The sequence below is a fragment of the Pelodiscus sinensis genome, chromosome 1 (genome assembly GCF_049634645.1).
Source record: "Pelodiscus sinensis isolate JC-2024 chromosome 1, ASM4963464v1, whole genome shotgun sequence".
NCBI lineage: Eukaryota > Metazoa > Chordata > Testudines > Trionychidae > Pelodiscus > Pelodiscus sinensis.
In genome coordinates, this window is record NC_134711.1 from 104,380,587 (window position 1) to 104,399,982 (window position 19,396).

General features: G+C 44.2%; 1 protein-coding gene across 1 annotated transcript in view; it reads left to right on the forward strand.

The window, feature by feature from the left end:
- Positions 1–2,181: 2,181 nt before the first annotated feature.
- FAM180A (family with sequence similarity 180 member A) overlaps positions 2,182–19,396 on the forward strand; it is a 37,973-nt gene continuing 20,758 nt past the window's right edge. Inside the window, exon 1 of the mRNA XM_006114374.4 lies at positions 2,182–2,419. Coding sequence (XP_006114436.1) covers positions 2,344–2,419 — 76 coding nt within the window. The 5' untranslated portion in view covers positions 2,182–2,343. The remainder of the gene's footprint in view (positions 2,420–19,396) is intronic.

Consider the following 19,396-nt stretch of genomic DNA (forward strand, 5'->3'; position numbering starts at 1 on the left):
GTGAGTTTTACAGTAGTATTGGGGAGAGTGTGTGAGCCCTGAAAAAGCATGTCCAAAAGGAGTCAAGTAAATGAGTCGTTAGGCTCACTCTGGAATTTTATCTAACTTTAAGTAAATCTAAATTGTCTAGTAGAAATCTCAGATGCTGCAATTCCTGCCTCCTCACCTTTTTTTTCCACCCTCCTACTCCAAATGCACATTAAACAATCTAACTTTCTGGTCCTATTCACACTAAAGAACTTTATGCCAGCATAGCTGCATTGAAACAGTTGAAATAGTGCAGCTGAATTAATGCAAACTCTTAAATTCCATTGTTATCAAGCAGGCCTAAAATAGGGTTTGCCCCAATGTAGCTATCTCTGAATTGGGGTCACTAAGAGCCTGATCCATTACTTCATTGTTCCAATTTTACATCTGTGACACTGTTGATTTCAATGGCATTACACTGATATAAAACTGGAATAGCATAATTATAAATTGGGCCCTCAGAATCCAAGATCATGTTTATTGGCATCCCTCACACAACACAGTTCCAGAAGAAAGGCATGTAACAAGACAAGCAAGTGACAAGAGAGTGTAAGAATGCATGCATTACAGTCAGCCGTTCTCTGCTTTAATTTATATCCCCCATCTCTTTGGCATGTAAGTTACTCCCTTACAATCACATTCCATTATGTGGATGTAAATTATATCTGAGAGATTCTGCATCTAGGAAAATGAGAGGCTATGGGAATGGAGTTGACATCACCTTAAGCAACAAAACTGATTTTGTCCCATTGTCATTTCCTCCACCCCTTTTCCTTTACTAACCATTAGAATAGTTTTTGCTTGAATTTAGTACTTGGGATAGTGAAGGCATTGTAGCCTTAGCTAGAGTATGGCATGAGGTAGACTAGAGCGGTGCAGGTTTCCTCCATGCAGTCTTGCCAATGGACAACAATCCTGATTGTTGCTGTATCCTCTGCTATTTTTGGGTCCTTCCTTGTAATTCTGCTACTCTATGTATATCTGAGTGGGCTTCTTGTCTCATTTATGCCAATTTTACCCCAGTGTGAATCCACTTGCTTCACTGAAGTTACCCCTCTCTTCTAAATGTGTAAATGAGAGCTGAATTAGAGCCAGGGTCTATCTCTAATGGTTCCCTCACTGGTTTCTAGGCACCAAATAGAAAACTGAGAAGCAGACACATTTTTGCATCACTTCTTGATCATGTTAGAATCCACACCCCACTATTTCTTTTCTCTGTCCTGATACATAGCAACCACCTGATATGTCAATCCTGTATGCGCTCAGTGCCCCTCAGCCTTGACCGGAAGGGTGGTGTTGGACCTTCCTGAAGCTCTGACAATATATCTCATTTTTCTTTAGCTGTATGCCCCAGGGTGTTTCCAATCAGGGTATTTTTGAAGTAGATACTTCCACGGATGGCAGCCTGAGTATATTTAGTTACGCTGAGCAACTATCAAATACCATTTGCTTCACGAATGGGTACTCTCTAAGACAGGGGTTCTCAAGCTTGTGATACTGCGACCCCCCTCTCAGTTTCTTGGGACCCCCCCTCTCCATTGCTGCAACCAGCCTCTCAGTTGCTCGCGACCCCCTAGGGGGTCGGGACCCACAGTTTGAGAAACGCTGCTCTAAGACATTTTCTACCCACATGCACCCTGACTGATGTGTCTTATTATTTATTTGTATTGTGGGAGTGCCTAGGAACCTCAATCATAGACTAGGGCCCCAGGGTGCTGAACAAACAGAGCAAAAAAGATGGTCTCTATCTCAAAGAGCTCACGCTCTCAGTGTTTTAGTTCATTGTGCTGTAAATGAGTGATGCCCATGAATTAAAGTAGTAAAATGTTCCTTCAGTGAATATGCCCATTCCCTGTTTTATGCATCTGAGGAATGCAGCACACATCCCCACAGGGCTGATGCTTAGCTGAGCTACTTGCTAGCATATGCCCATGCACGCAGCAGAGGGGAAAAAAAGTACAGAACAACCATTTAATAGTGTTCTGTCATAAAGTTGCTCCTGTCTGTTTATTTGACTTAAAAAAAACCTGGCCCTTCTAACAAATGGAACTTGACTACAAAAATGTAATGACATTTATTCTCACAGCTGCCAGCAAACTCACATGCACCATGAGTCATTCCAGATGCGGATAAAAACAAAGTGTGCCTCTGAAAGCAAGATTCCTGATCCCAAGGAGAGTTGATTTAGAAGAGGCGCTACTACACTGACTTCAATTGCATTCAGGAAAACAGACAGGTTCTTCCTTTGGAGTGGGAAGGTAGTTGAAAAAACAAATAGCTAATATACAGCTATAGAAAGGATTTTTATAATAAAGGATGTGCCAGAAGACTTTGCTACTGCTGCTTTTCTGTTACAATGCTTATGCGACTGTGAGCCCAAGGTGGAGCAGAGGTAAGATTTAAATATATAAAAGAAATTATGGAAAAACACTGAAATTGCCGAATAGTTCTGACATTACAACACTTTTTTTTTCATTTGCCACCCCCAGCTCTTGATTTTTTTCCCATTCTCAGAAGGTTAATTTTTCTTAAAAAAAAAAAGAATCTCATCACTTTCTTTCCCACCTTTCTAGTAAAATAAAATTAGCAGCAGTTTTTTTTCAGAGCATAAAATCCAGAAGAAAAACCTTTCCAGCCACAAGGGCCATGATTTTCTCTTTTCTCCTGGGCAGGTGTTTGGGGTTTAAAAATAAGACGCTACATGAGGCAAAAATTAAAATACCCGCAGGACAGAGGGAGCCGAAGTAAAAGGAATTCTAAATCTGGGGGACTAGCATGTTTTATATATGGAAAGCTGTCTGTATGAAGATACATTTCATTATTGCCTATGCATATTTATCACTTTTTCCCCCAGTGACTTACAAAGTAAATGTGTATCCAGCCAATTCAGGATTTACCCCAAGTGGCCCCCATCCAATATCTTTATTAATTATTTTATTTTTTAACTTTCTCCTTTTCTTTATTCTCTCCACTGGAATTTGGCTGTGGTTCAGTGGCTGCTTTAGTAGCACTGTCTGGAAGGAGAAAAGGAAACACCTCCCAGCAGAATTTTCTGGGATTGAACCTAAATCCACAGACTTCTTAAGGGAACTTTGGCATCAATGAAGTGCAAGTTAAATTTATTATTCAGCCCCCACTTCCTCCCTCTGTGGGCTTGATTCCTTTCTAACTGAGTCTGTGTTTTGTAATAAGGGTTGAAATTTTTAAAGGGGCATCAGGGAGTGAAGTTGAATGAGATTTTAACTCTTCTCTAGGAGGCAATGATGCCTAGTGCATTGGGCTGAGACCCAAAGATGAGGGCTCTATTCCCAGCTCTGTCACTGGCTAAGACTAAAAGGTACATCTGCACTGCATGGCTATTTCGGGATACCGGAGGTATTCTGAAATAACTACTGTACCCCTAATCTACACAAGCCGCCTTATTTTTTGAAATAACAGGCCCGGTATTTTGCCATCCTGGTAAACATCATTGCAAGGTTAAGGGAGGGCTCGAAATAGCATGTTCTTTTGAAATTTGGCACTGTGTAGATGTAGATAAGAATAGAGTGTTGGGCCTTACAGCTTGCCCTAAAGGCCAACAGATTTGGGTTCTCTCAGACCAGTGGGGGAGGCCAGTTTCAGTCAGGGGCCTTCCAGTGAGTACATCCTGACCTCAGTCCTAGATGGTTAAACCTGGAGACTGCTCGTTTGAGCATCACTGGCTGTTAATCTCAACTTCCATGACTGTGAATGGGGATGAGAGGAGAAGCTATCTCAGATGGCCAGGACCCGAACCATTTGGCAAAGCCAGCAACCTGCATGGCAGCTGGAAGTGAACAAAAGGATGGAGCATTCTCGTTGGGGTTAATACCTCTTCACAGAGAAGCAAGCACTTTCCAGCATCTCCTATAGCTTTCTAGCAGTCTTCCAGGGTGCCCCATGTTGGAGCCTACTACACAGTCCAGCCTCAAAGTGACAAAACTTTGACTGACAGTGGCAAGATCTTGAGATGAGAATGAAATAGTTGCAACCCGATGTAGACAGGGGAAGGAAAAGCCCCTTTGGCTACCAACTTCTCTGTGTGTGTCTAAGAGCATCTCAGAATCCAAAGGCTGCCCTAAAGTAATCTCTTGAAAATGCAAAGGGAAATTTGTATCAGTAATGAAGAGAGGACATAGCCTTATACTTCCCTCAATCCACCTTCTCCCCTGTCTTGTCTAGCTTAAGCCACAGCCAGCTAACTCTCATCCAAGTCCTGGACGAAGCTTGGCACTGAGAATGCAAAGGCAGCACAGCATCTGGAGCTCATGAAAATGGAAAGCTGCATGTCATCTACATACTGACCAGTAGCACAAATTGTTTAAAGCAAAGATTCCCTTGCAAAGCAAAACATCCTTCATTCATTAATAGTTGATATCCATGGTAAAGATTAACATTGGAGGTTTGGGTAAAACGGGACCTGCATCAAAATTCCACTGTCAAGGATTTGTCCCTTCTCTGTTCTGAGATAGAGATGGGCTAAAATTAGAGACATTGAGTTAAATCTCTGAACTTTGAGAAATTGTAGCATGGAGGCTAGGGTCTGAAAGACACTGTCATGGAGGACTGGGCCTTTGGTGCATATATACATCCAAATGAACTTGGTACAACCTCTAACTTCTTTAAAATAGGGTGCTATAGTCACAAGCATTTGACTAGGAGTGAGCACAGGGCCTGCAGGTTCCCAGATATCAATCCTTCTGCCCCTGGAACAGGTCAAAAGCTAGGAGAGACTCAGGGAAGCCTTAGGGTGGGTTTCTCCATAGTTGTCAGGAATGGCTGCCAAAGGGAGATAGCATCTGGTCTCCCTTCTCAGCTGGGTAAGACCTGGGAGGCTAGTACTCAGAATCTTGAATGTATTTGCTCTTGTTTCGGAGCTCTTGTTGTCAAATAAAGCCAGACCTGCTGAGGAAAGGCTCTTGGTCTGAGTGGTGGTTGGGGGCTTTTATTCTACTTCCTTCTCCTGGTAAGTTTGATTACTGGTTTGTGTGCACCATTCGTAGTCGGGGCTTTGCGCCCCCCTCCCCCCCCCCCCAAAAAAAGAAGACAAGGAGCTTTCTCTCTTCTTAGGGTTGACATTAGGAAAAACTTCCTAACTGTCAGGGTGGTTAAACACTGGAATAAATTGCCTAGGGTGGTTGTGCAATCTCCAGCACTGGAGATATTTAAGAGCAGGTTGGATAGATTTCTATCAGAGATGACTTAGATGGTGCTTGGTCCTGCCGTGAATGCAGAGAACTGGGCTTGATGACCTCTCGAGGTCCCTTCCAGTTCTGGTATTCTATGATTCTTGCTCATTCATATTCTACAGCAATATTTGGAGTGCCATGTGGAATGTCAGAAGCATTCTGTCTCATCTGCCTGCCCAAAGCCAAATGTGAAGTGGGGAGCATTACAACAGAGGACAAAGATAGAATAGTTGTAGCTGAGGCACGTTGCTTTTCCACATCTGAAGTTTTCTACAGACTCAGTTCCACTGCTTGGAATTTCTGATTTCACTTTGGAGAAACAGCAAGATAGCAACAGGTCTTGTGGAGCAAATGTAATCCATATAGAATGCCTCTACCCCCTTTCCCTCCCCCCAAGGTACAAATGAGAGGTATGATTATTACAGAAGAGCTTGAACCAGAACTCTAGATCTGCATAGATGTGTGAAGTGTCCAACTTCAGGTAACTTTGAAACCACGGACAGACCAGACTGTTCTTTTGGGTTTAGATTTAAATTTAATATACTATAAACCATTATAAATCTGGACAAACTCCACTGACTTCAATATTACTGAATTTAGCCCAATATCTGAATTCTTGAAATTGCTTGGTTTTATAGTAGAAACTCTAAAGCCAGTCTAGTTAGCATGTCTCAGTTCAGCTGGATATATTTTAAGAGCTTCCTGATCAGCCAGTGAGGTGGGTTGATAGGGTGGTTCTTTGGGTGGGGAAGATGCAATTTGATTCCTCCAAGGTGAGCTTCCTTGGGCAGTGAGGAAGCAATTATGTCTGTAATTTCATCCACCATTGAAGGCTGGGGAAGAAGGAATGGGAAGTGTAAGGTTGGAGGAAGGTCAAGGTTTTCTCACTTGTTCCCCACACACTGCTACACATCTCTACTCCCAGTTGTTGCAAAAATGGATCTTCTGTAATTTCATAAAGCTACAGATGTATTCATTCTCTTGATACATTCCTTATGTTTGTCCCTGGGGAGAAAGAATGCCCATCTGCCTGGATTTCCCCAGAGCAGGCCTAATTCTTTGTGTTTCATCTATTGTTCTGGCAATAACGGTATTGAACCTGAGTGAATAGTCATTGCTCAAGTCACTAGCATGCTGCGATACATGCTGCCTCAGCTTCAGAAAGCTGGTAGCTTTCTTTAGCCAAGTGAGAGAGGGAAGCATGTCCATGCCCAGCCAGTCATTTCACACTGGAGGTACAGTTTAATTCTTTGTCTGATGCGTGACAAGAAGCCCGTGCCAGGCACATGATGATCCTGCCACATGCACTTTCCAAGTAATCCTGGCAAGGGAACAAGGTGAATCACCAAAACTTTTTATTTCACTTTCCTCTTTCCTGCCCTGCCCCATCTTGCAAACTAAACCTTCCTCACCACAGTTCTGCAGCAGCCTCTAGGGTTCTAGTGCTAACAGTATCACTACCTTATCTCTTCTGGCTTGCATGGTGCAAGTGTCAAGAATTTGGCTTGACTGCAGCATGTAATTACCACACAAATGGACATACACACCCAGCAGCCCCTTGTGTACTGGGTCATCACTTTGGCTTGTGTAGAACATGATGAGGAGCATAACGGTCTGGCTCATGAATAAAAAACAAATTACACCAGCTGGCTTTGGAACAAGAGCTTTTAAAATGTAGTGTCCTTTTCACTTGCTGTGATTTCCATAGAGTAGTTATTATCCGATTCATGAAAAATGTACATAAAACTATGAGGATTTGAAATATTATGCAACTTGGCCTGTTCTCTATGCTCGTGTGCAAAGTTTGCTCCATCTTTCACTTGAAAGGAAAGATTTTCCTTTTATCTGGTTTCCCTGATTGCTTTAAAGAGTCCCTGGAACCCATATTATTTTGCTTGTTTGACACTGTTAGGCTACATTTTTCTCTAGTGTAACCCCACTGAGCTCTGTGGAGTTATGCCAGCAGAATGTTTGGCCAGTTATATTTGTGGTTCCCACCTATTTTGAATTTCATGGGTCTATACCATTTCTCAGAGGTCTATGCTTGTAATAAATATCTGAAATCTCATTTACAGTTAATTCATTAATAGTGACAATATCATTTAAAACCAAAAACAAAACCCCTCACTGATGTGACCCTGGAGGAGAAAGACCCTGCTCACATTCCCCTCGTACACCAGAGCCTGGGGGGACGGGGAGGGGACAGGCTAGTAGATTCTGTGTGCTCCATAGGGGACCAATGCTGGGGTGGGGAGCCCCAAACCTTTGAGGACGGATCCTGACAAGCCGGGGACTGCTTCTGGCTCCAAGGCCTTAGGTTCTCCACCTCTGGTTTAAAGGCAGCTGTGTAGGCTACTGGTTAGAGTATTTGACTGCAAATCAGGCAACCTGCATTCTACTCCCAGTTCTGCCACTGGAATGCTGAGTCACCTTGGACAAGTCCTGTCACCTTCTATGGCTCGGTTTTCCCACGTGTAAAACGAGGATAATGATTCTTTTTCTCCTTTGCAAAGTGCTTGAAAACATACTGATAAAAAGGGCTGTACAAGAGCGAGTTTTTAAAACTTGATGTCATACAAACAGCACCTCTGGGCCCTGGCTCCCAAAACTGCAGGGCCATGGGTGGCCAGATTTAAGTCAAAGAAGCATTAGTTACTCTCATTTATACCAGGGACTAGACCAGTAGTAACGGCTGCTAAAACCATCTATAGCAGAGCCCTGAGTGGGACTATTTTTAAAAATTCCTACTTCTGTCCCACCCATAATACTCACTCCCACATCCACCTGCTCCCACATCATTTCTTGCATTTTTATCCTCTTCCCACCTGCAAATCTTTATATCCCAAAAAATCTCACCAGGGAAAGAGAGAGAGAGAGAGAGAGAGAGAGAGAGAGATTTTTCCATGCACTAAAAAACCCAACCCTGGAGTAGGTTGGCTAATCTCTCTATATATTTTAGAGTATGTCTTTCTGTGTGTCCGTGAGTGTGTTTGCTCAAGAACTAAACAGTAAGAGCTAGGGCCACCCAATCTGGCATGCAGCTTCCTTTTCTCCTAACTTAAAGCAAGGTCAGGGTCGGTTGTGCCAGGACAACCAGAAACCCCAGGAAAAGGACTATTTTCCATAACATGTGAAGGGAGGGGCTGCTGTTTGGATGGATATGACAAGAGAGTGATCGCTGGGGGCAGCAGGCCCACAGAGGAGAGCTATCCTGCAGAGTGTCCACTGAGGGCAACCACACCACAATGGGAGTGGCCAGTAAGGCTGCGGCTCCACCATCTTGCCTGCCAATACACTGTGTAAGCAGCGCCTCTCCCCCAAACCCTTTCCCTGCCTCCTGGCCCTTGGCCCCAGCACTGGAGGGGTGTGTGGAAAAAAAGGCCCTTGGTGGCTGGCGGGAGACCTGGGAGGGAGAGAACAGGTCCCAGGAAGGCTGGAGGTTCTGGGGAGTGGGGAGAGAACAGGTACCTGATGAGCTGGGTGGACCTGGGGAAGAGAACAGGCCCCTGGGGGGGTGGAGGGGAGACAACAGGCCCTGACTGGCTGAGGAGTCCTGGGGAGAGTGAACAGACCCATGGCAGGCTGGGGGGCGGGGGGAGAAAAGGCATTGGGTGGGCTAGTAGGAGAGAACAGGTCCCTGGTGGGGAGAGGTGACTGGGGTGGGGGAGGATCTGCCCTTGGTGGAGGGGGGAGGACTCCCCACCCTGAGCCCTTCCTCACCCCACCCCTCATTCTCTGACCCCCCTTCCCCACATCTCCAAAGCCCTACCCTGAAAGACCCAGATAAAGTCGGCTACTATAGCTATTAATTGAATTCAGACACCATTTTTACCACTAAAAATAAAACGAACCTGGCTTAAACTGTATAAAAGTATGTAAAAGTCCTGTTACAATAGTCATCAAATCTCTTTCTATCCCAAGCTTAAATTTAAGGATGAAAAGTTCCTTTATTTTTAAAAAGAACTTGCTTTACCTTGCTGAAATTCTATTTATGACAAACTAAATAGAGTTTGTGTTTTCACAAATTACCAGTCTTTCTCCCCTCACACCCATCCAATCCTGCTCTCAACAAGTACATTTTACATACTCCCAGTATTCTGGCAGCAGGTCCTGTGGGAGCCGAGTCCTGCTGCAGGGCTATAATCTGCAGTTTCTGCCCTACCCTGACCAGGTCTGACACGGGCTAGGTGAGGGGCCAAGGTAGGTAGTTTTGTATTGGATTGTTAAATAAACAAGCTGCTAGTGGTAGGTGTCAGGCAGCTCGGTAGTATGGCAAGAGGAGATATGAAAAGCAAGATGTCATGTTTTTAAGGCAATTTGGCTAAACAGAGATGAGATCAGAGGGAAGATGATATCCGAAATTACCCTGTTTTGGGCTATCTGAGTAAAATATTGTAGTACAGAGAAAATAGTCATGCCCTTATTGAACAAGAATCTAAATGATTCTGAAACTCTCTTCACCACAAAAAGCAGCCCCAAGTGACTAAAGTTCACAGCCTGTATGGTCATAAACTGTAGCTGGAATAAAACAAAATCTGACAAGAATGAGATAACTTGGAAGAAAAGCCAGGGTAAACACTAATGATGGAACAACAGGGAAGTACATGAGCGAGAGTGGCCTTCTCAATGAATTTTACATTGAAAGAACATGTATATAGAATTATATACTGGAATCTAATTCCCAGAATATTAGAATAAAATGTAAGGGGACTACAGTGAATAAAGGATCTCTATCTGACCAGCCTTGACATTCCTGAATTCCCTTATCTCCTCTATAATTACTGTAATCTCAGATTTAGAATGATCATTACATCCATTAGACTTTCAGGTGAGATGTAAAACAGAGTTCCAGAACATTTTACACAAAAATGTTGATTTTTTTTTTTTACCCCGATAGCCTGACCAAATTAGATCTTGGAAACTACACACTGACATTTGCCACCAAAATTCCACTGCAGTTTGTCTGAAATAGTATTTTTCTCTTGTGCCATTTGTGCTAGGCATCATGTAAACACACCCAGCAAACAGTCCCTTCTCCAAAAAGCTTACAATGTAATTAGACAAGACAGGCAACGGCTGGAAGAAGGGAAATGTTTACATCCCCTTTTCACAGATGGAAAACTGAGGCACACAGTGACTAAGTGACCTATCCAAGGTCTTCTAGAAAGCCTGTGGATGTGTAATACTGTATATTAGCCCTGGTCTACACTGGCATGTTTTGTTGCCAAAACCTGCCGTTTGTTGACAAAACAGCAAGAGTATTTATACTACAATGCGACTTTTGGCAGGAAAAACACTCAGTTTTGGCAACAAAAAACTTCCACTCCTGTGAGAGACTTTTGCCTTTTCCCCTCCCTTTATAGTTGACAAAGAGCCAGTATGGACTCTGCTGTTTGTTTTGTTGAAAGAACTGGCTTTCTCCAGTATCCCACAATGCCTGCCCTGATGGCTGTACTTAGTGTTAAGTGATCTCCGCTATCCTGCAGGCATGGGTCCCCCTCCCCTTTCAAAGCTCCAGGAAGTATCTGACAGCTGAGTGAGCTGCTCCATTTTGGAAACAATCAAAAAACAAATCATTGGAATGCTTCTGTTCTGCCGCTGCAGCTGGAGGGCTGGAGAGAATGCTGTGCTGCTTTGATATTCTTTAGAGTGGAGAACTCACAGGAATCAGCTCTGCTTTCCCACTAACTGCACTGTGGGATGCTCACCCACATTGCTTTGCTCTAGCTATTGCCATTGTGGCCATAAAATGTTGACAACGGAAGGCAAAAAAACCTGGTTTGACCGGTTTTCACTTTTGGCAACTTCTGCATATCAACAACACTTTTGTCAGCAAACCTTCCCAGTGTAGAGAGAGCCATGGGATTAGTGATGATTTGTTCATTGGGGGCCTTAACAAAAGTAATTACATTGCAAAGGTTTGTTTATTCAGACTATAATAGGCCTGATCTTTCGGTCTTATAAACTGGAATAGATCCATTGAAGTCAATGGAGTTAGTTTGATAAACAGAAGCTAAACATCCTACTCAACAAGTTGAACCTAGACATCACTGATGTCCTGTGATAATTCACATGCCCTGGGTGGTCCAAAATTATGTCCTCCAAGCTGCATGACCTTGCAGGCTCTACATGTATGAGGTCTCACTGAGCAGAGGACACAATTTTGATGACTACAAATGGCATCTTCTATCGGGACTGTCTGGAATTGTCCCATAGGCTGGATCTGATCTCCAGGATGCTAGGTGGGCAACAGACAATGATCCAAGCATTCAGTGCAAGCCTGGTATTCGTAGATGGCACATCACTGCTAGAGATAGGCCTGCACTAAAACCCTACAGCTGCACACACAAACTTTAGGAGTGTTTTGGACTGAGTCTGAAATGTATGGGTCAGCCTAATTTCTTGTTTAAAGTTCAAATGTCTCCGTGAAGTGAATGGGGTTTCAGTAAAGCCAAGATGTAACCCATTGCTCCATTTCCTATAAGAATCAAGAATGATCAAAGACCTGCAGCACATTCATGAGAAATTGCTGGAAATTTCATTAGCAGTGGCTTAGGCACTTTTGAACGTCACAGGATATATGGGTATCAGAAGGCAGCAGGGAAAGGAGGAACTGTTCCATGATATCTCAGAATGAAGGAAGAAACGTTTCCCTGACAATAGGACAAGAAATGATGAGCAAAGGAGGTTTAGGTTGGACATTAGGAAAATCTTCCTAACTGTCAGGTTGGTTAAACACTGGAATAAATTGCCTAGGGAGGTTGTGGAATCTCTATCATTGGAGATGTTTAAGAGCAGGTTAGACAGACTCCTGCCAGAGATGATCAGGTGGTGCTTGGTCCTGCCGTGAGCAGGGCTCTGGACTTGGTGATCTCTTGAGGTCCCTTCCAGTTCTAGTGTTCAATGGGTCTACGCACAGACTAGTAGTACCTGCAGATCTGCTTTGTGAGGGGCACAGGACAAAGTCCAAAATGGTAAACTATTGTATAGACTTCCTCTTCCCATTACAAAAAAAAAAAGGTTGGAGCACTAGTCCACCCTCCTTTTTCATTCATTTCGCCTTCCCATCACTCTGAGGTAATAATGGCTAAGCATACTTTGTACTTACATAGTCGTACGACCGTTTTTCCTTGGAGACACCCTTCCCCTTGGGTATTTTGCCTTTCTGGTTAGAGTGCTGGATCTGAGAAATGGTCCCTTGAACCAGCCTCAGTCTGTTACGTAACATAGGTTTACTAACTCATCAAGTGGCTTAGCCTCTTAACAAGGAGCAGCTGTGGTCCCCTCAGAGGTTCCGATGAGGGTTAGTGTTGTAGCAATAACCTTGTTGTTGTTATTTCATCATTAGTATGGTGATGATGGCCGGAGTTCAATACTGTAATTGGCACCCAGAAGATGTATGTGTGAAAGAAAAGACTAAAATAAGAACCATTGCTCCCTTTTGTTCTCACAGAGATTTCTTTCTTTTCATTAAAGCCTTTGCTGAGGCATTTCTTGTCCCAATTTGCTGGCTACAGTTGGCAATTCCCAACTCCTTTGAGATCAGCACTCGTTCCTTTCATTGTTTTGAAATTCCTCACCAGCCACAGCAAATTAGGTCACCAGCCAAAGTGACTAAACATTTCATAAGCATCTGTGATTGGAGGAGCCCAGTGGGCTGCCCTTCTTTATCTCCACCCCTTACCCTCGCACTTCCCCCCCTCCCCCAAAAAAAATCAGGAAGAGGAAAAAGAAAGTTCCTGAAGATGCAGGGCATGCTTTGTGTTGCTAGGCTGGAGACTCAGATCGGGTTTCCTGAGGATTTCAAGACAAGGAAGATGCATTTCCAGGCCAGCTACCCAAAGCTGCACTGTGGCACATTTATTACCAATGCCTTCACCCACATTGTACTTGGAGAGTAGAATGCTGGGATTACATGATAACACAAATGAATAGCATAACTAGGAACTTGTAAAACTAATTTTGACCTGGAAATCTGCCTGCATGGAAGAGTCAAGGGTTAGCTCAGCGTAATCTATTTTGTGAGTTTTAGCATAGCATGGAGCCCCTGTTCTGGTTTCTCCAGTGTTTTGGAGTTACTGTCTTTTCCAACAGGCAGTACCTATATGAGCCTGCTTCTATCCAGATCAGTGAAAATAGCCCAATGTTAGACAAAAGGCATGCCGCACCTTGTCAAAGGAAAGCTAAGTGACCTTGCTCCTGGTTTTAATGAGTGAACTGCAGAAGTGTCAGCTCCATCAAACCCACTAAGATTAGTGAACAACAGAAACCTACTTCCTGGAAGTGGTTGAAACTCACTTCTGCACAATCTAAAGCGATGTCTAAACTGCAGGCTTCTTTCGGAAGAACCTTTTTTCAGAAGAAAAATTCTTCCGAAAGAGTGTCCACACTGCCAAAGCAATCTGTTTTTTCGAAAGATAGCATCCATTCAGTGTGGATGCTATCTCGCATGTAAGCTGTGATTAGTATGGACGGAGTGGCCACTAGGGCACCTGTGCTTTTTCTTCTTTCCTCTTCTTTTGAAAGAACTCCCTCTTCCCTGTCCACATATGCCTTTTTCTGAAAGAGCTCTTTCACAAAAAGGCTTCTTCCTTGTAGAAAGAGGATTACCAATGTCAGGGAAAAAAAACTCTGTTCTTTCAATTTATTTTTGGAAGAACATGATTGCAGGATGGACGTAACTCAGGATTTGTCGGAAAAACGGCCGTTTTTCTGACAAAACTCTGTAGTGTTAGACATACCCTAAAAGAAAAACTGTTTCCATTCTCTCTCATCTCTTTGTCTCCACTCTTACTCACACATTAATCTGTCTCAACTCAAAACCATCTCAGCTGCACATGGCCAGGCTGGGTTTTGCAGAATCCTGAGCAAAGTATGACGTGTGTGGAGTGAGGCTGTCTTAAATAGCCCAAGTAATATAGTTGTAGGAAGAAGCTGGTGATGTATGCAGCATTAGGATGTTAGATAGAAAAGTGTGTTGGTTGTTAGTAGGGCAAGTTCACTAGGCTGTTTGTCTTTGTTAGGCCATAGGGTGCTGCAAGTGGGGGGTTGGTGCATTAGCCAAGATGGAGTTTGTCACACCAGCAAGTACCTCTCCAGTGACATAGCTGCAAATCAATGCAGCTGATTGCACTTTTGCAGCTCCTAAGAAGCAGCCTTTCCGGTGACTTAGAAAAGCCTCGTGTTAGTTCATCTAACCTCATCTTGGTTGGAAGGAGCTGTTCACATTTTTTTTAACAAGTTGCAAAACACGTGTATGTCAGAGGATCATTTTCTAACTACAAAGGATATAAATAATCCAGAAAATAGCATCTGAGCAATCTCTCACTGACAAACTGGCATGAACTGCTCAGCCTTCTCATGTAGACGCACCATATTAAACACTAACGGTAGTGTGCATAGTCTGGTGCTCGTCAGCAGCTCAACAATAACTAAGAAGTGTGCCTTATTATTCTTTATTTGTATTGTGGTAGTTCCTGGAAACCCTAGTCATAGACCCTCTTATGCTAGGCACTGTGCAAATACAGAACAAGAAGTTGGTCCCTCCAGGGGAACCGACAGCCATGCTGAGCCCTGGGTAAAGCGTGGGAGGAAGGACAGCTCTTTGTTCCTGGAAAAGGGGCAGGGCTGAAGGGGTGGGGCCAGAACAGACAGCTCTGAGCGCTAACCCTTTCAAATCATCATGCCCTGGATTAGTTGCTCCCTTTTGAAATTTTTGCGATCACCGGGCCCCTGTCAGCAGGCCTGGTCCCTGGTCCAAAGGGTTTACAATGTAAGTGATGATCCAGTGTTCATGAGCAGCCATATGAAAACAATCCAGTGAGCATATGAGATGATGGAAAAACAATCCTCCAAAGAAGCATATTTCAGTTGGAAGGCTCTAGGCAGTTATTAACAAAAGGGTAAATAACATTAATCAAGTAACATTTTAGAAGATGAACAATAAGTTGACAGTTCTTTTAAATCCAGGCAAATTTATCCAGGCAAATTTATTCAGGCTTTTTACAGGCATCTTACAACTTCCACAGCTCAAACCCACCCACCCACTAGGGGTTATATCAGGCTGCATTCAATCCATAATACCCCACAATCTGCCTCACGTGGAAGGAGCAGTCGCCTGAATTGTGTCTTCCTAATTTTCTGATATCATGCCATTATCCTAAATATTTACTTGGGTTGTTTTCCTGGAAGCCAAAATCCATTTTACAAGCTCAGACCAACACACTCGCAGGGAGGAGTGAGTGGTGAATCGAGTGCCGATTGCTGAATCAAATACACACCAACAAATGTGATAAAACTCACTAAGGCTGAGACTTGCAGAGTGAACTTAGGGATGGGAGACAGATGAATTTAGGTCACATTGTGACGTGATGAGGCGCTACATCAGGGCTAGTCAACGCTGGAAGCTCTGGGGACCACAATGATAGTCACAACACATGCTGAGAGCTACAATTTAAGTGTGGTTGCAAATGCATGCAAATAGATATGCAAATATATGGAAATTGTGTTTCCCACTGATGGGCATGAATACAAAGATTAAGACAAGACTACACAACACGCAGGCCCCACTTAAGTCAGTTTTGCTGATATCAATAAAATGCAATATTCACCCAATTGTCACCCATATGGCAGCACTTTTAATGAACAATGACAGTCCAGGAATGTAACTACTAAAACACATATCAACAGAAGACCATTGTATTGACTACTTTTTTGTTTTGGCTCCCACCTGTGGGCTGCAAACAAATGAGCTGTGTGTTGAGTAGCCCTGCCCTACACTGTTCATTTGTTTCAATGGGAGCAGCAGGCTCCCAGCAGTTTGGCCCCATCCATGGACAAGCAAGATTTCTGGTTCTATGATACAATCTGAATGGAGATGCCTACCTCCTAGAGCTGGAAGGGACCTTGAAAGGTCATTGAGTCCAGTCCCCTGCCTTCACAGCAGGACCAAGTACCATCTCTGACAGATTTTGCCCCAGATCCCTAAATAGCCACCTCAAGGATCGAGCTCACAACCATAGGTTTAGCAGGCCAATGCTCAAACCACTGAGCTACCCCTCCCCTGGTCTATTGTTGATCACATCATCTAGTGAACATAAACCTGAACGCCTCCTCTTTTCTGAGCTGCAGAGACAGGTCCTTGCATGCCAGGGGTTTTTGTGACTTTACTCCACATATGGCACATTACGAAGAGATTTGTAGAGCAATGTCTTCAGGTAAACTTCTCCAATGGTTACTTGAGTGGAGCCAGGCCCGTTTAGTTCATTTGAGGATCTACCCCAGAATATCTAGCTGGCTTCAGCAGACTGCAGTGCATGGTGTTTGACTTGGCTTGGCTTTACGCTCTTGAAATCCTAATAGCAATTCCAGTCCTACTTCAAACCTCAGCGTTCAATCCCTGGGCTATAAAACAAAACTATCTCAATATTTATTGTGGAGAAAGGGCAGCCTTATGACTAAGACACTGCTCTGAAACTCAATAGACAGGGATTCAGCTTCTGTCTCTCCCACAAGCTTCCTATGTGACCTTAAGCATGTCACTTAGTCCAGGGTTTCCCAAACAGTGGGTCGAGGAAGGGTTCTAGATGGATTGCAGGCCCAGAGCAAAGGGGAGGACCTGGGTTCAGGAGGATTGAAAAGCCAATCTATCCAGTACTCAGCCCACAGTGGTAGCTTCCGTTCTGTGGGGCTGGCTCCCAACTCCTAGGACAACCAGATGGCAAGAATAAAATAGAAGGACACAAGCATAGGCTCACAGCCCCCACCCCACTGGAGCACAGCCTGAGGAAGCTGCAGGTTGGGACACACAGCTCTGGCCCCAGCTGCAACAAGCTGCAAAATAGGTTTGTGCCAGTCACCAGCAGCCCCCAGCTACTGTGCCACTGTAAGTTGAAGGTGCATGGCCCCATCTCTGCAAGCTGTCAGGGACAGGTGAATGGCTGCCAGCCAATGAGATCTGCAGAGTTGGGGCTTGTGGGCACAGGCAGTGCGCAGAGTCCTGAGGCCACCCTTGACCTCGAGCCAGAGGGACCTGGTGGGGAAAAAGTGGGGTCCTGGTAGCAGTTACCTGAGGTATCTCCCACTGGGAAGCACCTGGCAGGTCCCTCTGGTTCCTAGATCACCAGCAGCCAGGTGGGTCTCTATGTACTGTGTCTGTCACAAATGCTGGCTCCAGCTGCTGCTGGCTGGGAACTGTGTGGGCAGGACTTACTTGAGGGTGCAAGTGGCGTGCAGAGTCCCAGGGTTGGGGCAGTCAGGGGGTTCTGTGCATTTTATGCACCCACAGAATCTGCCCCTGGATCTCACTTTGGCCGTGATGGAGCCAGAACTCATGGCAAGTGCAGCAAGCAGAGACTTCCCTGGTTACCCCTGTGTCTAGAGGCCACAAGGTCCTGCTGCTGGCTGCTTCCCAGGAGTTGCCTCACGTAAGCACCGCTGGGACCCTGGGTAAGTGCTGATCAGTGTGCTCCAGCCCCACGCTAAAATATCAGGACAAATAACATCTGTTGAGACATGGAACAAGCAACTAAATACAGGGACAGTCCCAATGTTACTGTCATGTCTGGTCACCCTACCAGCTCCAGACATTGCAACCAAGCCCACAGGTTCACAGAACTGCTCTGGTTAGGTGCAGCCCCTACGCTCCCGACACTGTGGTGCCATGTGCCAGATCTCAGCACTGCTCATTCAAATCTGCCCAGCTGCCCTTGGCAGAGAGTCGGGCCCAGCCCTCAGGGGCAGGAAGTGAGCAGAGGCAGGCTCCTTCTTCAAGGGCCAGATATTAGAAATGCAGCAGGAGAGCATGGCTGATTGTGGGGTGGGGTCAGCGCCCTCTCAGTGGGATGAGGAGCAGGCAGGGGTGGAAGGGAAGAATGCTGCCTGATGATTCTGGACCAACAATTCCCATGAATTTGGACTTTGGGTGGATTGCCAAAAAGAGAAATGCAGTTGCTGGTGGCACCTCAGAAAAAGGAAAAAAAAAACCCTTTAGGAACCACTGACTTAATCTCTGTGTTTCAATACCTCTTCTTCTGCTCAGATATTTTATCACTTCCTCCCCATCAGGTCTGTTTAGGTCGTAGGCTGTTCGGGACAGGGACTGTTCCTATTTGCATGCACAGCACTTGGCACATGGGTCGCTGATCTGGGCTGCAGATTCTGTAATATAAATAATAAATTTCAAATTAATCTTTCAAGCTTTTAGCCCTTTTTTGGCAATACCCCAAATGCTGGTGACATTCCCCAGCTGTGCCGTAATAATCATAAATTTTGAAATATGTTTGAGATTTTACATATCTTTGCCATAATCTTCTCTTTTCCCACCAATTGCACTTTTGTGCCAGGCATTCACAAAGCTGTGATGAAAATCTGAGAGACTGGACTTTCTTATTTTGATTTTTCTTTCAAACAGGCCACACTCACACCTCTGACCCCGAGTTAAGGACTTGCAGGGAGGGCCTTACTCTTCAGATTTTTCTGAGGCAGCAAAATAGCTGTGCAATTCCAGTTCAGAAAACATCAGTCTTTTGCTCCCACTCTTGAGAAATACACAATGGTTTGGAAAGGCTCTGTTTCCAGGACAATTCATTTCCTCCATTAAATGATCCGATAGACCTCGGTAACCTGCTTAATGGATGAGGCTGATTTCTATACTTTCTTTGTCTAGCACATCTTTATGTCATTATGAAAACTAACAGCAGATGTGCAGACATATGGAGATCAGCTAACATCTGGCAAGGCACCTGTACGCTTTCTATTTCTGGAGCACAAGTAAAATCCTAAAACAGGAGAGAGAAAAGAGGGATTGATGTTTTTTCATTCTACAGATTCTATTGAATTAGTAGAGAGCTGTGGAAGAGTGGGGAGAACAGTTGTGGTCTTCCTAATCAAAGAAAAAAATCAACCATGTAAAGGAAATCCCTAACTTGCTTTGAGCTGTGTGTATTGATTTCAGGTGTTACTGGAGATCAGCTTCCCCCATCTGTGGATCTGGTGATGTCTGAGTACTTCATATGTTAAATTAATTTTGCCTCTATTTCTGTTCACAAATAGTTTGCGGATAAATTATTAAATTCCTTAATTTATTCATGAGATTATTCACTCTTTTGTTTGGCAAATAATTTTTAGATTCAGGTCTTCCTTACTTTAAATAATAGTTTGGG